This window comes from Rissa tridactyla, chromosome 1 (genome assembly GCF_028500815.1).
Source record: "Rissa tridactyla isolate bRisTri1 chromosome 1, bRisTri1.patW.cur.20221130, whole genome shotgun sequence".
In the NCBI taxonomy this organism is placed as follows: Eukaryota; Metazoa; Chordata; class Aves; order Charadriiformes; family Laridae; genus Rissa; species Rissa tridactyla.
In genome coordinates, this window is record NC_071466.1 from 165,176,685 (window position 1) to 165,199,275 (window position 22,591).

The following is a 22,591-nucleotide window of genomic DNA, read 5'->3' on the forward strand; positions in this document are numbered from 1 at the left end:
TCCCTCAGTTCAGGTACTGACTACATTTATAAAACTTGGCTCTTCCTAGTATAATGACTAATGTATTTTTGTTTCCTTCAGTTCGTAGCATTCACTGGTAAGTTATTCTCCACCATATATTCTATAACTCTTGGTGTGGAAGATACACTTCAAATTGAACGCTGCATATGGAACCACTGGCCAAAGTGTCTATTCTCTGAAAGGTCAATAAAGAAATGCAAGAGGATATGTATTCCTAAAGCTAAGATTATGATTCTGGCTTACAGCTAACTGGAAATAGGAAAAGAGCAAAATAAATTCAGGTACAACACAGAATACTCACTTTGCTTCTCGGCCAGCTATGATCATTTGAAAGACACCCACGCAAGCACCTCTCTTGCCTTCCCAGTATTCAGGATTACTGTCCAGTCTCTCCAGAATATCAAACGCTTTGGCTGAATAGTAAAACTGACGCATCTGCACAGGAAGTGAAACATTATTCCCAACTATATGACCATCTCTCACAAGGGGATTAAAAAGTTTGAGTTCAGTTTTCTGAAATCAGCAGTGAGTCATAGAAGAAACGTGCATTTTCCTGTTTTTCTGCCGGCAGAAAGTGACACAGAACAGGCACGTTTCAGTTCTACATACTAGAATACAATAAGGTTCTAGAGTACAATAAGGTTTTGAGAAGAATTTAGGCAAAGTAATCAACTGATTTAAGTGAGACTTAAAATGGTCTAGAAAGAGATTTTACGTAAGCTCTGATTGTCAGCTTGCTTCCACAAATTGCAGCTATGGGAAACACCAGGGGCACAGCCCCTTGCTTGAGCAACAAGACTTTCAGGGTGAGATGGTGGATTGAATACTCAAAAGATGCGCAAAAGATAATTTGCTCAGTTTTAGAAGAATGTTTTGGAGATTATAGGGCAGATTTTCTGACTTTCAGTTACGTGTTTCTTAGGATTTTGAGAACATGTTATTTTGTCAGATACAGGAAAACAGCAAAAAAGAATGTTACAGATGGTATGTGGATATTGCTGCTCTTTGGAGAGCTGGGCTGAACTGAGAGTCATTGGGAGGTTTTACAATAGGACTCAGTTTACTATCTTTCCTCTACAACGGCAAGTTTGGTCACTGTATTGCTAATAAGCCTATGCTAATAGCTGCTAGCTCTTGCATATTCACTTGCATTAGGCTCTGCTGAACCAGCTCCATGAGCTTTACACCTGTTATCTGTGTTCTGCTCTTCTTCTCACACCTGCCATCTTAAAACAGTGAACTACTATATTTGCGCAATCACAAAATTACAATCTGTCTTTATAGTCTATATTTAATTTAAATTAAAGCTAAAATGGTTGGCCCCCTAATAACTTCAGTCCACCTTCTGGCTCTGGACAATACATTCTGAAAAATGGATGGCCTGTGTCTCACCATGACACTTTTCCAAAGAACATCCTTTTCTCTTTTCACTGAACTGCTACTCTTCTAGGTCCCAACATGGTGCAAGCAACCCTGTAGATGGCAGAGAGGATGCCGGATACAGCATCTTGTTAATCTTCTACTGAAGTCTTGCACAGCAGTACTCTGGATAGGACAATCACTTTTTCTTTCTCCTATAGTGCCATTTACAATCCTTTCAAACAAGTTTTCTTTCTATGTCTCTACATCCACTCTGCAGATGAAGCTCTCATGTTTTCTTTCCATGCTTTGCAGAACAGCAAAAAAACTTGAATCAGAGCTAAGTCTCACTGTGTACAGACACCATCTGAAGAATTAGATGTTAGAAATTTAGGCAGAATTGTAATCAGCTTCCCAAGATCTCTTCACTATTAACATAGCTTTGTATAAATTAGAATTTGGAGGCGTGCCAGCAATGTATTAGCATGCAGCATCAGAAAAAGTAAACACAATCTAGAAGCTTAGTACAAGTAAGGTAGCGTTTATTTTAACTTGTTCTAAAATACCCAGAGCGTCCCTACATTAAAGTGGACAGTATCCTGTTTAGCTCGACTTTTAAAAATGTTAGACAGCTTACTCTAATCTAATGCCCCTAAGAGCCCTCCTCTAGAAAAGGTTCAAAAGAAGAACTGTTATGTGTTAGCAGGGATCCCGCTGTCAGCAGTTAAGCTCACCATTTTTTCTGAGTAGTTTTATTCCTAATTACTACACACACAGTGTCTCTTTGCCCCACTTGGGCAGACAGAATAGTAGTTGTGGGAATTCTCTTTCTGTTTCTTTATGATTAACAAAGGAGTATCTCCCATTGCCATTAAAAGCTTTAAGGAAAAAATAACAGTCCCAGAAAAAAATGTAGCATGAGGCTCCTCATGAATTTATGCTAGATTTTTTTTTTCCTTAAAAGTTTCTTGTCATTTCTACCAACAATGAATCTCTAATAGGAGAAGAAACTGTTATTGATAGCTCAAGCATGCAGTAATTTACCAACGTTTTAATCAGTGGGTTGTCTACCAAGAAGGCCTGTAGGTTAAAATACTGACTAATCCTTGCCAACTCATCTACATTATTAGACATCCTGCTGTTATAAAAGAAAGTTTGGTAGTGATGACAATGATGGAAAGTATCAAAAAATGGCTGTTGGTACAATCACTGAATTAACATGCCATACACACGGTTCTAAAGAGAAGACTCACTTTGTAGCAATCGTTTGCAATGAGCTGCAATAGGTTAAAGGACTCCCCTGAGGTCTCCATCTTCAGATAGAGCTTCCAGGCCAGCTGTGGTTTCTTATTCATAATATCTGCAATAACAACAAAAAGCTGGGATTGCGAAAAGAATATGCCATGCATAATACTCAACGGCAGGTGGAATAAATGTTCCTAAATTTCTTTCCTTAATGTAAATGCATGCCTCACCCTGTGATCATGAGGTTGGGAAGGGAAACTTGTCTTTATCTTCTGTTTTAATAGTGATAACAAGCCAATTAATCAGAGAATACCAATGTCAAGAAGAATAATTATGACATTTACATCTCAATGTATATTTCACAGATACAGCAATAAGCACAACTCTCATGATTTCAGATGTTATTAAGAAACAGAACGGAAAGTATTAGAGAAGTTATTTTATGCAGCACAATGGACCCTGGCAATCCATTTAGATGCTGAGATTTAGGATTATGTGTTCTCACACACAGAAAAATTTTAATTGTCGCTGATCTGAGATCTTTAATACTTGGTGCCCACCTCAATCTAAACATTCAATTGTCTTGATTCCTAACAAACCAAAAGCAGGGGGGAAGCAAAGCCCCTCCAAGCATAACAAAGCTTGTCATTAAGCATCCACTAGAAAAAATGTTTCCAAATTCATGAGATTTTGCACTGGTTTTAAATTTGCCTGTATGACTAGAATTTTTCATTGGCCTTTAACTTTAAACATGACAACTATACGCAATTAGAAATAAGAGAATTTGAATCTTCCATCTTGGCTAGTGGAAATTCTACTAGGGTGTTTGAACACAGAGAGTTCTAAAATTGTGATCTTCTGGAGGTAAGAACCCATTCTGTTCAATCTGAGGTTGATACTGGTAATTCCAGATTCATTCAAGTACTGGGAGAAAAGAAAATGAAATTAAGCATTCTTTTCTTTTTCAAGTCTTACCAGCTACTCAGACAGTAGCTGGCTATTCACACATTGACCACTCTTGTGCTCTTTCAAAAGAAGGACTGTTGTTGAATGGGTGGCAATCATCAACAATAAACACGTAACATCAAATCACAGTATTTATAGACACTTTCATTTAGGAGACAGCAAGACATCAAATCAGATTTTTCTTTCATCAGCTCCAGATACCATATACAGTGGCAAACAGCCAGGTCTTAATTTCCAAATACCAACCCATCCATCTAGAGAAATGGTGTACTGCGCTAATTCAGTGGGTTTTTTAACTTCTCTTCAAGAAGAATTTGGTATAAATAGTACCATAATATTAAACAAAAAATACCATCCAGCATTCAAAAAAAGATGCATCTCTAGTACTTTTTGCCCTTTGGAAATATTTCAGCATTGAATTGTTTACAACTCAATACCTAATCATACTGTGACATGAACGTATTATAATGCTTTGTAATTTCTACAGCAGCTTTCATCTAGAAGGATCTAATAACAATTTACATACTTGATGCAAAAAGATAACTATATTCATCACTAAACAGTTGTTTCTTCAAAGAATTCTAGCAGCTGTTTGGAAATTAAAAATCAAAATTTTAAGACAGACACAGAAGAATACAGCAGCCCTTCTGAAACTTCAGCGGGAATTCAGAATAGGAAAAGGCACACTTGAGAATAAATAGCAAATACTATAAAAGAGCTAGAAAATTTTTAATTGATAACATGGTGTTAATTCTACTTATTGTATAGTAAGTAGCACCTTCAAAGAGTTCTGCATCCCCAGATGTATGTCAAAGAACTACTATAGCACAGAATCAAAAGGATGAATGCTGTCTACTCAACAACCATGAACTGCTTTTGCAATGTGAGTTCTCCCATCAAAAAAAAAAAAAAAAAAAAAAAAAAAAATCACATAAACCATTCACATATAAAACACGCAAAATAACCAGGTACCACAGCTTAATGAAAAATGAAATAAACTGGCACATCCTAAAATAGAGTCATAGGTGTGATGTGCCTGTCTGGAAAGATCACGTTAGAGATGTTGACCACATCTGCGATATGGCATAATGTCCCACAACGTACATATTTGCATTCCAAGTACAACTACAGAAAATTGTTTGATAAGAGAACATTTTTGTATTGAGGCACTGTAAAGAAAACAAATTAGCCTAGGGAGTCTCAGACTTGAGTCATTAGAAAAGCATACCTCTCTACTATTTTGCATGCGGCATTGTAGCCATATCTGTACTGAGATGTATTCTGCAATATTTTAAAAACTGATTCAGAAAAACTAAATAAAATTTGCTATAGGACATTAAGCATAGCAAAAGTTTTCTGGGTTCAAGGAAAGAACAGAAGAGTTTTTGGAAGAAAAAACATGCTGGAGATTATTAAGGACATCCCTCAGGCACAGGAGTTTGGACAACATGAAGAGTAACATGGTAGGAAGAAAAACTCCGCGTATGCTCGCCTGATTCTCCTCTTCCCTAGACATCTGACACTGGCTGCTCCTGGAGGTAGACAGACCCTTGGGCCTGACCCAGTGTGGATGCTTCTACTTTGTGTTTTACTCTGAACATTTTAAAGTTGTAACTCAGTCTTTTAAGACAGAAAAATCTTCACTCAAGCAACTGAGTAGACAATTGAGAAGGAAAAGGTTCACTGGTTAGGACAAAACTGCATTGACAGAACTACAACAGCATTGCACTGAAGCAGTAATTGCTTACTAAAGCCAGACGTATGAAAGGTGCAATAACCACCCACGCTGTAACTAGTGCAATCAGCTTTTCACTTTCATAGTCCTGAATCCACCTACAGCATTAAATTCAATTAGGAAAGTGGATTGCCAAGACTGATGCAATAGAGGAGGATCTGTATTCTGCAACGTTGAGAGTAAAGTGACTCACAGCAGCGAGCTAGCCAGCTAAGGTAAACAAAATCATTCTTTATCTTCTCACTCTGGATCAAAAGGAACACCTGCAGGAAGAAGGAAAAGAAAAGATTATACATGCATGTACTTTTAAACAAATAGAAGGCAGACCTGCCTCGTTTCAACATGCAGCTAAGGCTTAAGCCACACGAACAACTGCTTCATGAGAAAGAATGCAGTGTTGGGGCATCTCTGTGTCGGGTAGGTGGAGGAGTCAAACAGCGCCATGCTCATTGAGGGACTTCTGCAGCTTCAAAAGGCCAAGCTTGGCGGAGGGTGCGGCCTGCTCTGAACAAGAGCCAGTGGGCGGCCATGCAGCAGAAACAGCACAAAGGAACACTGGGCCTGTGGGAAAAGCTATTTGGAATGTGTTTGTTTAGAAAGCAATGCAAGCAATTACATTAGCATCTTCTTGAAATACCAGAAGTTTCACATATAGATGAGCCTTTCCTCCCCATACACGTCAGAGATCAGACCAGGGCAGCAATAAGCCATTTCTAACCATTTTGGTTTCAGTAAGGTTCTGAAGCAAAACATTTGTCTTTTGTAACTCACTGTACAAATACAGGTTTATTACATTCTACATCTAAAGGGATGTGTGGGGGGAAGTTATACATTTTAAAATGTACTCTGGCTTTACTCAGAAGAAAAAAAAAAAGCTAGTTATGCCTCTCTGCAGGTATATTTGAAACTATACTAGGATGCCACTGGCAAAACTCAAAATACCTTTACAGGAGCAGATGTGTGTACTGGAACAGTGAGTGCCACAAATTACTGACATTTTTATTGGTTAGACATTGCTGACCCTCTAATTTTGGGGGTGGGGAAAAAAAAAAAAAAAGGCAGCATTATCAATGTAAGTAGCGCTTTATCATAGGTTTTATTTCATTATGTCCAGGGAGGTAAGCTTGTTAATAAGTTACTAAGTGCTATATGTGGAGATATTTTACAAGTTTATGAGACACTGGTGAAGGGTGATCTTTATATGAAAGTGTCATCACAGGCAAAGATCAGACATTAGGACAGACTAATCAATTTAATTACATAATCCTGTTATTTAAATGTGTCAGCTACATAGCACAAGTTTATATAGAATCATTTGTAAGAACATAAGAGGAAAAATGTGGATTAACAGCAGTTTATGCCTTTGTGTTTCTTTGCTGCTTGACTGCAGCTAAAGCTTACTTAGAGCATTATCATTTTTATCAGCGTAGCCTGCTAGTATAGTTTTAAGATACTCACCTGCATTTTCATTAAACTAACTAAATTAAGGTAGGTGAATTGAAATATATATCCATGCTGCCTGACAGTCTTGGATATTTTTCTTGAAGAGAGATGGAATTTCAGGTCACAGAAACTGAGGGGGTGAGTGCTGGGTAGGAAAAAAAAAAAAAGCAACCACACAACGAAAAACCCCAGGGGGGGCTCTGTTGTCAAGAGACCTGAAGAGTTAAAAAGTTAGACAGTCAGGAAAAACAAAACAGAAAAACCCAAAAACCAAAAAAACCCCAAACCAACCAAACCTATATATTCACTTTAAACTACGTGGTTGGTTGTGGTTGTTGGTTTTTTTTTTTTTTTTTTCCTGGCTTGTCTTCTTTCTGGTCTTGTGGAAAATGTTGCTTCCATCTTCATAATAGCTATTTGCTTTTGCATATTTTAGTTGTAATTAAGTTTCTACTGCACATAGACACAAAAAATGCTGTGTGTAGAAGTTAATCTCTTCCAGCTGCATCTGGATGCTGCTGAATAAGATAGCGAGCACTTCCTCTTTTCCTCCCACAATTCCCAGAGGACGAAATTTTTTTTTTTGTAAAGCACTAATTTCTAGGGACACCTACAAGCCCTTAACTATTCAGTGTCTTTTACTCAGCATGCCCTAGTCAGTCTGAACAATAAGACTGCCCGGGATCCCAGACAAAGCGTAGGAAATCTGATTAAGAGGGCATTCTTTGATCAATTAGAGATAGCTGCAAGCACTCTTGTGATGCACCGCAAGCAGCATGACTCCCCATATACCTCACATTACAAGATTAGCAAGATAATCTTTTCTGAATAGTGTTCACTGAGAGTTTCAGTTCCTCTAAGAAGGGGAAGATGATGTTCCGCCTGCCCAACCTGCTTATTTTCAACCAACATGAAGCTCTGGAGGGAGAGAAAAGGAAGGAAAGAGAGGAGTATGTGGAAAATGTCTCCATTGTTGTTTTTTAAAGAAAGTAAATACATACCTCTTCAGCCTCACTAAAATTGCCCATGGCAGCTTTGGCTTGGGCGTAGTTGAAGTTAAAAGTGTCATCATTGTAGAAGTAACTCTGGAAAATAAGCCACACAGACAAAATGCAAATAAAGAAAACAAAAAAACGCCTCCCACGGTATAATAACATTAAAAAATATCTCCTCCCCATAAATCTGAGTCAGACTATATCAAGACAATGGGAAGGAAAAAGAAAAACCCACATTATGAACATACGGCATTTATAAACAGTGGGTAGAAAATTATGGACTGGCTTTCCATCCTACATTCGTGACTACAAACACAGCTGGAACATTCCACAGTATTAACCATGAGAGATCTGGAGAATGCTTCAAGCTCAAAATTGCAGTGGCAGCTTTTGTGGGTGTAATTTTCACTTTGGGCATGTGAAGTCATGCTGTGGTGCCACAGTCTCTTTCACCTCCCAAGCACTTATTTCACCACTAGGGTGGTAAACAAGCAGTTGACTCCCTAATGGCTTAAGGAGATGAACAGTTTATTTTTCCAAAGTCTTCTCAAGGTTCAACAAGAGATCCTGTGGATCTGGTTATGTGACATGCTGGATCACATGATGGAGGTGGAGCCGCAGCACTGGGCTGTAGTCAGGCAGCACACTGTGTAATAGGACTTCCTTAAGCTCAAGCCTTGCTTACAGGCACCCTTCTCTCTATCTGAAGTGCAAGACCAAGTTTTTCTCTCCCATAATATTTAACTGGACGCACCTGGTTAATGACAGACCACGTTGATCTAGCTGTGTCTTTTCTGAAAAGCTGCATGGACCAAAGCAGAAAATACTACTCTAGGTACAAGTTAGCTTGATGTTTGGGTTTGACCCAAATAGCTTAGATTTGATCACGGTCAGATGTCCAGACTGAAGTGTAACTCAGATGACCAAAAGTCAACATTCAGCACTGTCCCACACTGCTGCACGAATGGTGGACCTGATAGAGATAAGGTGGAACACAATACCACAGCTATAACCGTGGATGGGATTGAGGATCCCTGCCCAGGAGAGGTGCAGTGCTTATGAAGGAGCATGGGAAAAAGCAGGGTGGTTTATCGACTACAGTTACTGTAAGAAAAGCCTTCCTGTGTGCATGACAGCAAGGTGTGTGGAAGAAGAAATGTTTTTCTTTATGTAACATCTAGAAAAGAAACAGAACTTGTGTAGGAAGATCAAACTTTTGTTGTGTTCCCTCATTAAAGAGTGAAGAGCAGGTAAAAAGCATAGTTGAGACTGTACAAAAGATATGGAAAGCAAGCACCACAACCCCTTCCCAGTGCTCTTTATCTTCTTTCATGATGTAGGGACACTTGAGGAACCTCTTCCCTTCCCTGTCACAGGCAGTCAACAAAGTGTACTGATCCAGTCCACCCACACATATGAAGGTAGTGCCTTGAGAGAAGAGGTGGGGGGGTTGCCACCATGTGTCAGATGTCTAGGTTTCACCCAAATAGTCTGTTAGGGTCCAAAAGCTGGCAAATACAGCAAGCTATGCAAAAGCATGAGGATGAACCATTTGGGTGAATCTTAAGCTCAGTTTGTGAAAACATTTCAGTACCCTTAGGGTGAACTAACTGGTTTCACCATATGAGAATTACAACACTTTACTGTATTCTTCCTCAATGATAGTTTCATGTGAATCAGCACAAGACCCAGGTTAAGCAAAGCTGGTGAGCAAGATGCTAGTTTTACTGTACAAATAGTTCCTTCTGTTCAAATAGCCTCCATTGTATTTTTGAATTAAAACAGAAAAGAAAATCTGCCAGTAAGCAAACTCAAAACCTCTGTCATTCTATCCTGGCTGTATTAATGCTACAGACCACACCTGCTGCAAAAACAAAACCAGTAGAAATGAACTAGTGCTGCTGATAGTGTACCACATTCACAGCAGCTAGATATTTTATTTCTTTTTCCTTTTTTTTGAACCACATTATATGTACGGGACTTCACTCTTTTGTGGTCTTCAATCTTTTCATAGAACTAACTGTGCTCTGAGTGACATCCATTTCAACGAGATGCTCAGATACCCACTTGACCAATGAAGCATTTGTTGTGGCCAGAACTCAGCCGAGCCTGAATTAGCTTGTCTTCTCAGTTAATCCTCAGTGTTATAATGTCACCCTCCGGGCAGCTGGCAATACGTTTATTATAAGGTGTCCTTTGAGACATTCTCATGCCTAAAGCAGTTTTAATCGATCATGGATGAAAGTGGTGTTTCCTGAGAGAATATCATGCAAACAATCTTCACACAGTGCACAGCTCCACTTAAAGAGCTGCAGAAATTCTGCTGAAGTTTATTCCTGTGAATGACACAAAGGTGACTGTAAAGCCACCTAAACCTTGCCTGTAACATGGTACAGGAAGAATTATTTGCATCCCTGTGACCTGAAGAGAAGGGGAATGACCTAAACAAATCTGAGGAGTAGCTAGTCTCAGCTGAAAAACGATGATAACAATCAACTTCTTCAAAAGGACCATGCAAGGAATGTAGTAGTAGGCAGAAAACTTTTCTCCTTAGTCCCTGCTATTTATCAAGTGCATTATGTCTGAAATTACCAGTATTTATGATTCCCTTCAAGAATTCATAAATACATATTTTACTTAAGCTTAATCATTTTGCAACTTGCTAGATACAATCTATAAAACCTTCCAAACTTGCAACCTCAACCCTACCTTGAACTGTGATAATAAGTTCCATAAACTGTGTTTTGAGAGGGACAAAATGCATTTTCTTAGAAAAGATATTGTGAATTTGCTGCAATTCCAGCAAGCGGTACCTTGTTTTTAGCCTCTCCTAATACAAATGGAGGTTTTAAATCTACCTTGTTTATTCTAATCCTTATTTTGTATAATTTTATTTTCTTAACTTCCCTCTACAGCAAATAATACCTATCTTCTAAATCTCTTAAGACAATATTTTAATTTCTAATTATTCTCTGAATCACTTTCCTTTCTGCATTTGAGGGGGTAGTGGCCAGTATTTCAAATAACAGTACACCACCGTACAATGAAAGGCATCAATCTATTTTACACTGAATTTTCTTTATTTAGCTTACTACTTTGTTTCACCCTTATAAATGCATTCACATTACAACTGTGAAAACCAAGGGAATATTTTTTTTAAAAAGTATTATCTTTGCCTAAATATGGGTCAAATCAAAACAGATATATGGTTACTGATGCCAAAGGCATGTATATGTGAACACGTCCAAAGCTTGCAAGCTGAGATCCACATATATGTTATAACGTGCGACAGTACTTTCAGCAAAACAGCTAAGTTTTTAAAAGAAAAAGCAGTCAGATAACCCTTCCCCTCTCCCGTGCACACATAATAAAAGAGTTTCTCACAAATCTGACAAGGTAAGAACACTCCTTCTTGTAGTTGATAAATACAGCCGGACTGAAGGCTTGCATACCTGTACTTGTTCACTATTTCTGCCTTCCTCCTGACAGTTTTTAAACATTAGATCTATTTCTCACCTGTATTTCCCTCTGCATGGGCTCTTACTAACATCTTACAAAGTCACATCGAGTATTCTCTCTTCCTTTCCTTTTCCCTTCAGATTTTCTTTCCAACCCTTCCTACAACACTTACCCTTATACCCTCAGAGACACAAACTTGTCTCACCTAATCCCCTCCAAGGACATCTCTTGCCTCATGACTCTGACCTATCCCCTGATCACTCTATTGCCCACTTTCACCCTCTTAATTTCTGTTTGGTGTCTTGTTCATTTTTGGCTCTTTCCTTTACAAACCTTAGCCTTACTTTCCAATATTAATGACAACTCCGTTTGCCTCCCCAGATGCTACTCCTCTCTCTCTCTCATTTCTAAGCTTTCTCGTATACCTTGGAGGTGATGTATAATCACATTTAACCGTAATCTTTTCAGGTTAGAACTAGTTGTTTAAGAACTTTTTAAAGGAAATGGAAAGAGCTGGGCATTTCTATGGGGCGACTCATTCCATTCTAAGATAAGTGTAAGAAATGCACAGGATTTCTGGCAATTACCATCTGGCCCTGTTGGCTATAGACTGAGACCAGGTGATCGGTTACAACTAGAAATCTGACTTTCAGAGGGCTCGAGTTAGGCCAAACAAATCTCACTGTTAGTTTCCAGCTTTCATGTTCTTCAATTACACACATGCTCCAGTTTGGGGTGGTAGTGGGGTGTCTCTTCATCCCATTACAGTGTAGCTATTCCAGTGGCTACAGCCACTTGGGATTTCTTCAATGACCTCTTTCCAGACAAAGTTTAAAAACACAACACCTGAACCATTTTTCACCCACCACCTGCTTTTGGCACCATTAGAACCACATATTTTTCTTTAGATCTCACCCTCCTTAGAACATTGTAATTGTGCTCATCTGGTGTATCTCCCTAATAATTTCTTTTTAGATTCTTGTTCCTCTTCCTACCAAATATAGAGTTCTTATAACTCTAGTTTCAAATCACTGGAACAAGACTGCAATCACTTAACCCTATAATCACACTGCAGTGTCTCTCTTTTTCCTCACATCTGACTTATAACTGGATCTCTGTAAGTTATATCCATTTTATTCACTGAATACTGGTGATCTCATAATGCTCCATTATGATAACTGCAAACTCCTCCTCTTACTTTGAAAAAATGCAACATTGCCTGTAGGGTACGACTCAGGTTACTTCTGTAAAAATAATATTCTTAGCTTGCTGCTTTGGTAATACTGCCCTATTTTAGCCCTTCAGTGACTGCTTTCCCTGCAAAAGTAAGTGTTATTACTTTCAGAGTCCTTCATGTCCTATCTTCCTTACACACTCTTGGTCTTTAAAATGTCGGCCCCAGTTATTAACCAGTGACAATAATCTCCATTGCTCATTTGTTAAATCTTAACAAAACATATGGGTTTTCTTCCTCCCCATAAATATCCACTAATTTTTTCATTGTCTTCTTTAAATTATCTTTCTCATCTTCTGTGATGCCACCAGGAAGCCTGATAACAGTTAAATTGTAAGTGTGATGAGACCATCATGCCCACCATACTGCGCAATGCTATCTTATAAACTGCTTCTTCACATTGTGATCCATTTGCTGTATTGACCACTTACATCCCACTGTTGTTCCTGGGTTTTGTTGTTACTGTTGTGTTTCTGTACCTTTTTATGTTTATAGTGTCTCACACAGTTCAATTCCATAAGTAGTGATTCCATGCATTAGAGTACTACCAATAATAAATAATAATACTAACCTTGACTGAGTTGAGATAAATCAGGACATTACCAAACTGCCTAAGAAGAAAGAAGCAGGAGGACATGCACTGTCTCCCTGGAATGGTATCTAAAATTCAAAAGAGAAATGCAGATTTGTAGAATTTAAAAATCACATGGTGATGGAAATTACTGCCAAGATTGCTGGCAACTATGAAAACAGCTAACTTCTAAAAATAGCGTTAACTTGCCTTTTCAGGCAAAGGACCATACAAGAGGTTAGAAAAACTATTAGATCATCTTGTCAACTTTCTCTACAGCATACAATAACTATTGCAAGACTGCATTCAACAGCAAATTCTTCAGAGACAAACGATTTAAGTAACAGGCCTTTTCCATGACACAATTTATGTAGCATAATTTTACTGTGAATTAGTCTTACTCTAAGGAAATGACACTTGATACAAAGCTCGTGTTTATTATTCTAACCTCGTCAGCCTTTTTTCTTTGGTCTTTAAAATTATGCTTTTCAGTTATCCTGGAAATTTTACTTCCAGTAAGAGAGTAAACTTCATATTCTGAAAATATTGTTATTAAAAAGTTAATACATGCACAGGAAAAATACTTTGTGATAAAATACAATATGAAAATTAATTTCCATGCATTTGGGATTACCACATTACACGCAAGTAGTAAAGCCATAAAGAAGTTAGGCATATCAGTTCAAATGAGTGTTAGTAAACTTTCCTGCCCTCTGTGTCATCATAAACTTTGCTGCCATCCTACTATGCTGTCATCTACACTGAAATTGTCAGTTGGGTTACTGAAAAGAAACATTTCAAAGCTTTTTTACAGATTGTGAACTAAGCTTGCTAGGACTAATTTTTGTTAGGCCCAACTAGCAGAGATTGGTCTGAGATGGATGAACCCGAGTAGCAGGTGGGAAGGCATACGCACAAGTGACGTCAAATCACTACTATTTGACTATGTCAGATGATCATTAGAGAGCATGCTGCTCTCTGCAGTTTGGTAAGGTGACAGGAGATAAGATCCTAAGGCTACCAACAGCCCTGAAGTAATCTGCTCCTGTAGGTTAGCTACCATCAATTCATCCACACTAGAAAACTAAAATATCTTTTCTGTGTATAAAAATTTCATGTAACCCAAGACCAATATTTTGACTCCATACCACAGCACAAAATATAGCATTATGCTGGAAAACTACACATTCTCCTTTAAATAAGGTAGGGTAGTAACTATTCCTCAAAAGCACAACATAAGGTCTCAAAATATATTTCAAAGGAAAGCAGAATATTCTCATTTTTTATCTTTTAGCACGAGGAGATACTAAGCTTGGATGTCCTGTCATTTCCATATAGAGACAATCCATCCTTACCTATGTCGGAACCACATCATTCAGTTCTCCAATCTAAGAAAATTATTTGGTTATTTATGAAGTCTTCACTTGGGAGCAGAAACCGGCCTGCGTATTTATCTGTTCTTTTTTACATGCAGGCATACTTATGACACATACATGCCTTGACACGACAATAACAGAAACAATTTTCCTCAGTGTTTCTCTGCCATTTTTTTTGTTGTAATGAGAATGCAGGTACCTCAAAAGTGATCCTTTTCTTTCACATTCATAAAGTTAATAAACTCACAGCAATATATTTTCAACATTTTTTTAAAAAAAGCAAATAAACATGCAAAGAAGACTGAAAACTGAGAATACATTTTCAGTAAAAATGAATCAATCACAAAATATTAGAACCACACTTTTCCCATATACGACTGGAGAATTTCTAAGTTTCAGTATTTATTCTTCTGTCCACATTTTGGCAAAAAATTTTGTTTTCCCAGCATACCATCCTTCATATACTTTTAGTGAAAGATTTCATTAAAAAACCAAACAAGTAAAACATCTGTAAATCTCATACAACTCAACAATGAATACTACTAGTGACAGGAAAACTGGTGTTCTATAGTTCTGATTCATCCCATGTGACTCATGCAGGAAGAGAAAAAAGTTCTGATTTTGAAAAATTACTTAGGTTGACCTAAGAATACCCCAAAGAAAAGACTGCACAATGTCTGGAATAAATGTTTCATTCCTTCCACCCAACACCAGATATGCCTGACTTGGTCCTAAAAGATGATCACTGAAAATGAAGTGGGTGCTTTTCTCTATTATGCTTCCAGTGCTTTTAGGGTAGTTTGTAAGACTTATGTTAAGCACCAGAAACACTGCATTTAATGGAAACATTAATGTTCATTTACTTTCACTAATGTTCCTCTTGCTTCGTTTCCTCTTTAACTTGTCTCAGAAATCTGATCTGTTTAATTTTCCATCCAGTTAAGACCCTGGGAGAAGAGCATGAGAATTAACTATAAAAATCTAGTGACAGCCTCTTCAGTTCCATCTTATATCATTGGGATTAAGAATTTTTATTGAGCTTAAAAAAACCCCAGTAATACAAGCTGCTGTTCTGGGTGGTATTTATTGCTGCCAGAGGGCCAATATTGACTATATTGACTCCTACACTGTAAGCGCTTCTTGTTTCTTTTGGGGTTTTTTTGTTGTTTTGGATGTCCCTATGCCTCTTGAAGTACATAACTTCCAACATGTGTAAATGCATTAGAAAGGACTGTCACTTTAAATCTGTTTGCTGTATGTTCCTTGAACCTCCAGGTCAGAGATCTGACTAAAAATAGCAGAGGGCTTAATTGATGACTCCAAATTACTTTACAAATACATGACACTGTATTCTTCCTAACCTGTCTGTTGCTGCTTTTTTCTTAATGCAGTCATGGTATTTCTACAGTTAACAAGGGCAAGTCAGAAAGATAAGACCTTGTTTGGAAAAAATATTCCACATCTTCATGTTAATGCATTAATTTTTGATAATCCACATTAAAATCAGGAGCCTTGTAGGCCCAGCTGCAAGCAAAGACACAGTATAGGATTTCCTCACTCTAGCAAGCACAACCTACTTTTGTGTTATAAATCTGCAAAGCAGCTAAGTAACTTGATAAAGATCTTAAACAGACAATCTAGTGGTACTAGCTCCCTGCAAGGACTGTCACAGTGGGAAGTGCTGAACCATGACTTACATGCTTGAATAGCAGGGCTGGCTACTTAGCAAAAGCCCAAGTATACAAACAGCGAGAATTCTGTTCTCCATTCTAAATCCAGCAAAAGAGGCAGCAGATCAAAAAACAAATATACAACATAGTGGCTAATATGCTAAGCTACATCAGAACATAAAAATGATCGTATTGTATCCAAAGTCTACCTGTTTCAGAAGCTTGCTGAGTAAGAATATACAGCTATAGAAAGAATATATGCTGATGTCACATATAATAGATGCTGTGGTACGTAATGCCACTTCCTTTGAAATTTCTCCCAGCTTCCAACAATATGCACTGAGGACTTCCTGATCGTCACTGAAAAACGTGTGTTAAACAACCAATGGACTTCTCTTCTACGAATGTCTCTATACCTTCTGGTTCTCACAAGATTTTATATCAAATAAGTTGTGTTATGTGAAACAGTAATTTGTGCTGTTTTAGTTGTCTTGCTTGACGATTTATTTCAATGCTCCTCGTTTTTTGTATGGTACAGTAACTAATTCTTCTCTATTCTTTCTCCTTGTCATTTATGATGTTCTGTATTGCAACCATAACCAAACTCAGTCATCATTTTCCAGGCCATGTATCCTCCTTTATTTAATCTCTCCTCGTTCAAGAAACTGTCCCCTTACTCTGATCATCCTTGCTGTCTTTATTGTACCTTTTCTTGTTCCAACATATTTTTTTTGAAGTGTAAGAACCAGAACTGCAGACAGTATTCAAGGAAGGGAATTACATCTGTATACAATGACACAGTAATTATTTTTGTTTTGTTCTCTCTTTCCTCATCAATTCCTAGATTCTCTTCAACTTTTCTGATAATTTTGCAAATATAGTTTAAGGGCTTTTTTCCCCCCGTATGTACTGCTTTGCATTTATCAAAGCTAAATTTAATTTGCATATTATTACCCAGCCTCATATATTCTTCCACAGCTTTCATCATTGTGGAAGCTTTCATTTTCCCTACTATGGGTAATTTTGTACCATTGGTAAACCTAGTCATGTCATTATTTGTCTCCTAAAGCTCATTAATTATGAATACGAGCCCTTTCTTTAAAGAAACAAAAGGTTCTTTCAAGTGTTCAAATCAGGTGCATTTTATCCTTTTCACTGGCATTTCGCTGAGAATTTTCTGTTAGAAATGAGAAAGGTTATTATGTAGCTTCCCTTCTTGAAATTAGCACTGTGGAAATTTTTTGAGGTATTTGCTAACACATGGATTTTGAATTTGATTATACTGAGATCACTGTAACAGAATTGGATTTTCATCATAAAATTTGAAATCAGGTTCTATGTAATCTCTGTATTGGTCTAGAGTCACCTGTTCACTTGTGTGTTCTCTAAGAAAGATTAAAACTTGGCATTTAAAAATTCATTATCTATATCATGCCATGTTATTGCATTTATTAGGTCAATATGGGCAGAACAGAAGTCTCCAACTATTATTATCTGTCTATATAAAATCTCTAACCTCTTTAATATGCCAGTCACTGTTCCCAGCCAGGCTGGTTGGTGAATAATTTAGCCTCAATACGATGAATCTCCTATCTGAGCACGTAATTTAAAACAATTTAATGTTACTCACTGAGAAAGAAAAGATATTTATTTTGAGAGAAGGTCTCTATAATGTTTAGAACCATTTCTGCACTGTCATAATCTATTTAATAATATCCCATTGTAAATTAAATAGGAACAATATCCTACGTGTTACCTTCCTCCTATCGCATTAAAAAAACCCCTTATTTTAGGTTTATGGCTTCCTCTTCTAAAATCAGCTGTGCCACTTTATTCATCTTCTTGTAAAACATCAAATATGTAAGTGTTTTTATACAAATATTAGGTCTTCATATGTTTGCTTTTTGTTACGTCCTACCTAAATCGAACTCTGTTTGCCTCTTCTATTTCCTATGTACAGTTTGTTGACCTCCACCTGTCCTTCATTTGAGGATACCAAAAACCCCTCACACTATTTCACCTCTAAAGAAGTTACCTTGAACTGTGTGCTCTTCTGTATGTCAGCTTTCTCCAATAAGTTTTTAAAAAGACGACAAAGCAATTTTTACATGGAAGTACCAACTGACATTAAGATGCTTGCAGCACTAATGTTTCCATTTACCTTTAGTTGGAACCAATCCTTCCCATAGGCTCATTTTTTTCATTTAACCCACCTTCCTAATCGGACTACATTTCTGTTCCCTTTTTTTTTTCTCCTCAACCATACCTCAAATCTCAGCTTCTCTATCCTGTTTTGCATACAGGTTTAAAAATAATCACAGTAAAATTCAGACTTTTAGCTTCCTAACAATTTCAGTTTTGTTTTTGAGCTATATCTTCACCGTACCTCCTTTCAGTATGTTTTTTCTCAGACTATCTCTGTATTATTTTTACCCATGTGTGCTATGGTCACTTATCACACCTGCATGATTGTTATGAGTATTAAGGGGTCCACCACCATTGTATCAATCACCCTGTGACTTTACTGGCATCACAAACCCAGTTAGATCTATGCCCACTAACCGAATCTTCCACTACTACAGTTCATATTGCTTCTTTCTGTTAGCTGGGATCCTGACTCCAAAGGGGTAGTCTCAATGCAAAAGGAACGCATGAAGGAAGGCTCATTGATGGAACCACTTCAGCCTTCCAACGTGAAGTTGTGCACTGCACGATCTCAACAGTACAAGGGCTGCAAGGGGAACAGAATGCCTCAACACTATTTCTGGAGGTTTGATCAGTGCTGTTGCTCTGTCTCTTGAGCTCCTTCTCTTTAGTCACCATGGACACAGGAGACAGCATTCTGTCTCTGAGGACCATGAACTATCTGCACCATAAACATGCAAAGTTACCCACCCACAAAAATAGTCCTACTGACAATGCCTACAAGGGATACTGGGAAGCCCCATTTTGGCTGAATTTCTGTGTTCCAACTACTGGCTTTTTTGATTTAGGATTTTTTGGTTTTACTTTGACAAGGGAAAGGGAAGACAAGGTCTTGTTTTGGTCTATTATTGAATAAGTAAATATTGAAAATATGTACTTATGGTTTTATCACCCTCAGTTCCAGAGCACACTCCGTGCTAGAACTCTACTTGATAGCCTTTCATTAGCAGCCCTAGATCTATATCTGTGAGTGCCTGTACCTCTGAGGTTTCAGCCATACACTTCATCTAATTAGGCTGTTGTCTTCTGTTTCTATAATGGGGATTACTAGTCAGAGGCAAGCTGCCACAGTGTCTATCAGTGAAGACTAGCAGTTTGCAGTATAGCGTTTTCCGGCCAAATGCATATAGTAAGGTTTGGAATTAATTGAGCCTTCTAATTTAAACTTGCACATTTGTTTTAGACTGTAAGTTAGACTTTGTTACTCATACTACAGCAACAAAATACCTAGCAATAGTCATGCTAACAGTCAGCAGTCAGACAAAGATTTGATGGTATATATTTGGATATTGTAAGAAGGATTATATAATGGAGAAAGAACATTTCAAACATACCACATTCGCTGGCTGATTCACCCACCAACTGGAAGAACTGCTGAGCAATTTTCAGATGATCTCTCTAGGAAAGGAAAAAAAAATAAATAAATCCAACATCAGTTCTGGAGTTGATGCTAAAACACACAGTGAAAATACACTCTGAAGAAAAGATGGGGAGACAAACGAGGGCTGAAGTAAAACCAGAAAAGGTAAACATGCCACTGTATGTGCCTAGATACACAAGAACACTGTAGAAAGCAAACGGGTTTTTTGGAAGCAGGACAGAGAACCCAAATTCAGCTTGATTTATTGTCAGGACTAGCAATGGAGATTTGCATTGCACTCATTCTGGACTGCGTACTGTAGGAAGAAGATTTAAAGACTCAGAGATCCTGCAATCTAAATGAAAAATGACTGCCTCTTTCACTCCATTCCAGTCTCTACAGATCTGTTCACATCCTACTGCTGGAGAAGCTGGAGAACGTCATGGGCTTCACTCACCGAGCCCATTTCTTGTCCAAGTGCTGCATTTACCACTCCTTTGAGGATGTACTCCTGAAAAAAAAGTAAAAAGTATCAGAGAAGACAAGGTGAAGATTTCAGGAGACACGTAAAAGCCTACTTGCCCATTATTTTCTTCCTAAATTCAACTGTATCCCAACTCAGTTTAATAGGTAGCTGGTTACTGTGATATTATGATAGTGCTTCAGCACAGCAGTACAAAGTTCCCCGCCCAAATTCATTCTACTTGTTAGGTAGTCACTTAGGCTAAATATGTGGTATGCAAAGGCATAGTGTGTTTTCTGGCAAGTCTTATGCTCAAAGACAATACACCAGAACGAACACCATAACATACTATCATGCCCTCTTCACCATCATATGACCAATAATCAAGTGCAATATTGTTATATTAATGTACAGATCCCACTTCAAGTATGCATATTGGTTAATCATAACCACTACCATCCTTGCTCCAAAATGTATAGCGTTTCTCACGAGGGCAAAAACGTCACGAGGTCTGTGCTCTGTGGTCATGTTTACTGAAATTAGGAATAGAAGTAAAGTATCCTGTAATCTCTATGAGATACAACTATAGTTTAATTCTTCTCTGAGCAAGATTTTCCCAGCACGTAGCAGATTCACTTCTTATTCAAATCTTACAATTAAGAGTTATAGCTATAAACCTGTTGAAGTATGCACTCTTGATAAACCTGGACAGCCCTGTCACAGATGTAAACATGGAAAAAGAGAGAGACGTACACAGACAAACAATGGAGTGCAAGGAAACAATCTGAGAGTACTAGCCAGTATGCAAAGTAATCATTTTAGCACACCATCTATTAACCTAGAGACGTCATGGCAAAGATGACATTTGAGAAGAACTGAAGGAGGATATACAACTAATTTTGCAAGTCCTAGCGGGGAGTTCCTTCCAAATGTGAGTGAGAAAATGGAAAGAAAGCGTAAAGATACTAATTTCAAAATGTGATCAAGAATGATATCTTGTTCTTTATATTAGGCATGTCTATGGGGGAAACAGAGGCTAAAGGAACAATAGCTGCAGAAAACTGTTCAAGTAAGTCTTGCTATACTGAAAAATGCAAAAAGTGAAAAGCAACTGCAGAAGACACTCCTCAGCACAGAATCACCAGATCTGTGTTCTTGGGGTTTTCCTTTTCCCTCTCTCCATCTAATCCTCACACAGCCGCATGAAAGGTCCCTTTCATGCTCAGCTATGTGACCTTTAGAAAATAAACTGCAAAGAGGAATAAATCAGAGACTAAAGATGTTGGAACAGCCACAAAAGAAAATTACAGTAGCAGCCAAGGAACACTGCGGTTTTCACTCATTGCAGCCAAAGTGAGATGGAATTAGAGAAGACCTATTATTTAAACTGTTTAATCTAATCTAGCTCATTTTTATTGAAATGGCTTCGGGACAAACCACACAAGCATCTGAGCTAGTAGATCTGTGCGATGGTAACCATCACCAGGGCAGAAGTGACAAGTAGCTGTAGTTGGAAGAGGACTTTTATCTATGCTCTAACGGTCAGCTCACTACAATCAAGTTTGCACGCAACAGAGCTGTATTCTTACTGACCCCAGGTGGTACAGCAATAAACACACTAAGTACTTATATATGCTCGTATATAATACTTTATGCATGCGCGTTAAGTCTGTTGTTGATAAAAAGATGGAAAACAAGAGTTTTAAAAGTGAGAACAGGGGAAGCTGTCCTCAGGATACTCGTTTTATACGTGGCAGATCTCATACCAACTTATAACCCCTGTCTTTATGTACCATTACATCAGTTTCCAATTACCTGTGGAGCTGTAGGTTCCAGGTCCTTAATCAGGTTATAAGCCTCCTGCACATCATCTGAAATACCAGACGTTAGAATGCATGACAATCCATAGCACCCTGTATTAGAACAAATCACTCATCCTCTACAACATTCCTCAATAGTCACAGACTAAGAAATAAAGCATTTAGACAGGAGGAGAAAGGTAACCGTAAATCATTGTGAGTTTATATCACAATGGTGATGGTTTTCCAGAACTCAAATAACAAACATGGAGTGAGTAATAGCTTCTTTATTACTACAATTTTCCTAGTAGAGATGACTTGGTCCCCTTGTTCATAATCCAGTGGCTGCCTTCTCAACAGTACAAGGTCAAGATAATAAATCCATCATCTTCCTGTCTTTTCTCATATTTATTTACCCCTCAAAGAGGATAGGGTAACATGATTCTGAAAGGAAACTTCATCTTTTCCTTATCAATATTTCAAAATCTGTCTAGCAGCTCTTACCTGATCCTAATTCTAACAAGCAAAAAGCATTACTAGTATTAAACTTTAAGTGTAAAGTTTGAATTCAATAAACAACTTCCTTCCCACCCAAGAAATAAGTAAGCTGAAAAGATCCTAAACTTTACCTAAGTCTAAAATGACGTTGGCACTATGGTCTGCCTAGTAACCTAACCTAGTGACGATGCC

The 22,591-nt window shown here is 37.8% G+C and overlaps 1 protein-coding gene across 5 annotated transcripts in view; it reads right to left on the minus strand.

The window, feature by feature from the left end:
• IFT56 (intraflagellar transport 56) overlaps nt 1-22,591 on the minus strand; it is a 46,884-nt gene that overhangs the window by 2,335 nt on the left and 21,958 nt on the right. For 2 of the 5 annotated variants that reach the window (XM_054181962.1, XM_054181954.1), the window contains exons 10-17: nt 21,918-21,973; nt 20,097-20,150; nt 19,614-19,677; nt 13,029-13,117; nt 7,771-7,854; nt 5,520-5,589; nt 2,634-2,740; nt 323-456 (exon numbers count right to left, since the gene is read on the minus strand). In XM_054181962.1, coding sequence (XP_054037937.1) covers nt 323-456; nt 2,634-2,740; nt 5,520-5,589; nt 7,771-7,854; nt 13,029-13,117; nt 19,614-19,677; nt 20,097-20,150; nt 21,918-21,973 — 658 coding nt within the window. Of the gene's footprint in view, nt 1-322; nt 457-2,633; nt 2,741-5,519; nt 6,915-7,770; nt 7,855-8,565; nt 8,738-13,028; nt 13,118-19,613; nt 19,678-20,096; nt 20,151-21,917; nt 21,974-22,591 lie in introns of those variants that run through there. The other 3 variants (XR_008463342.1, XR_008463343.1, XM_054181977.1) reach the window with 3 other exon arrangements.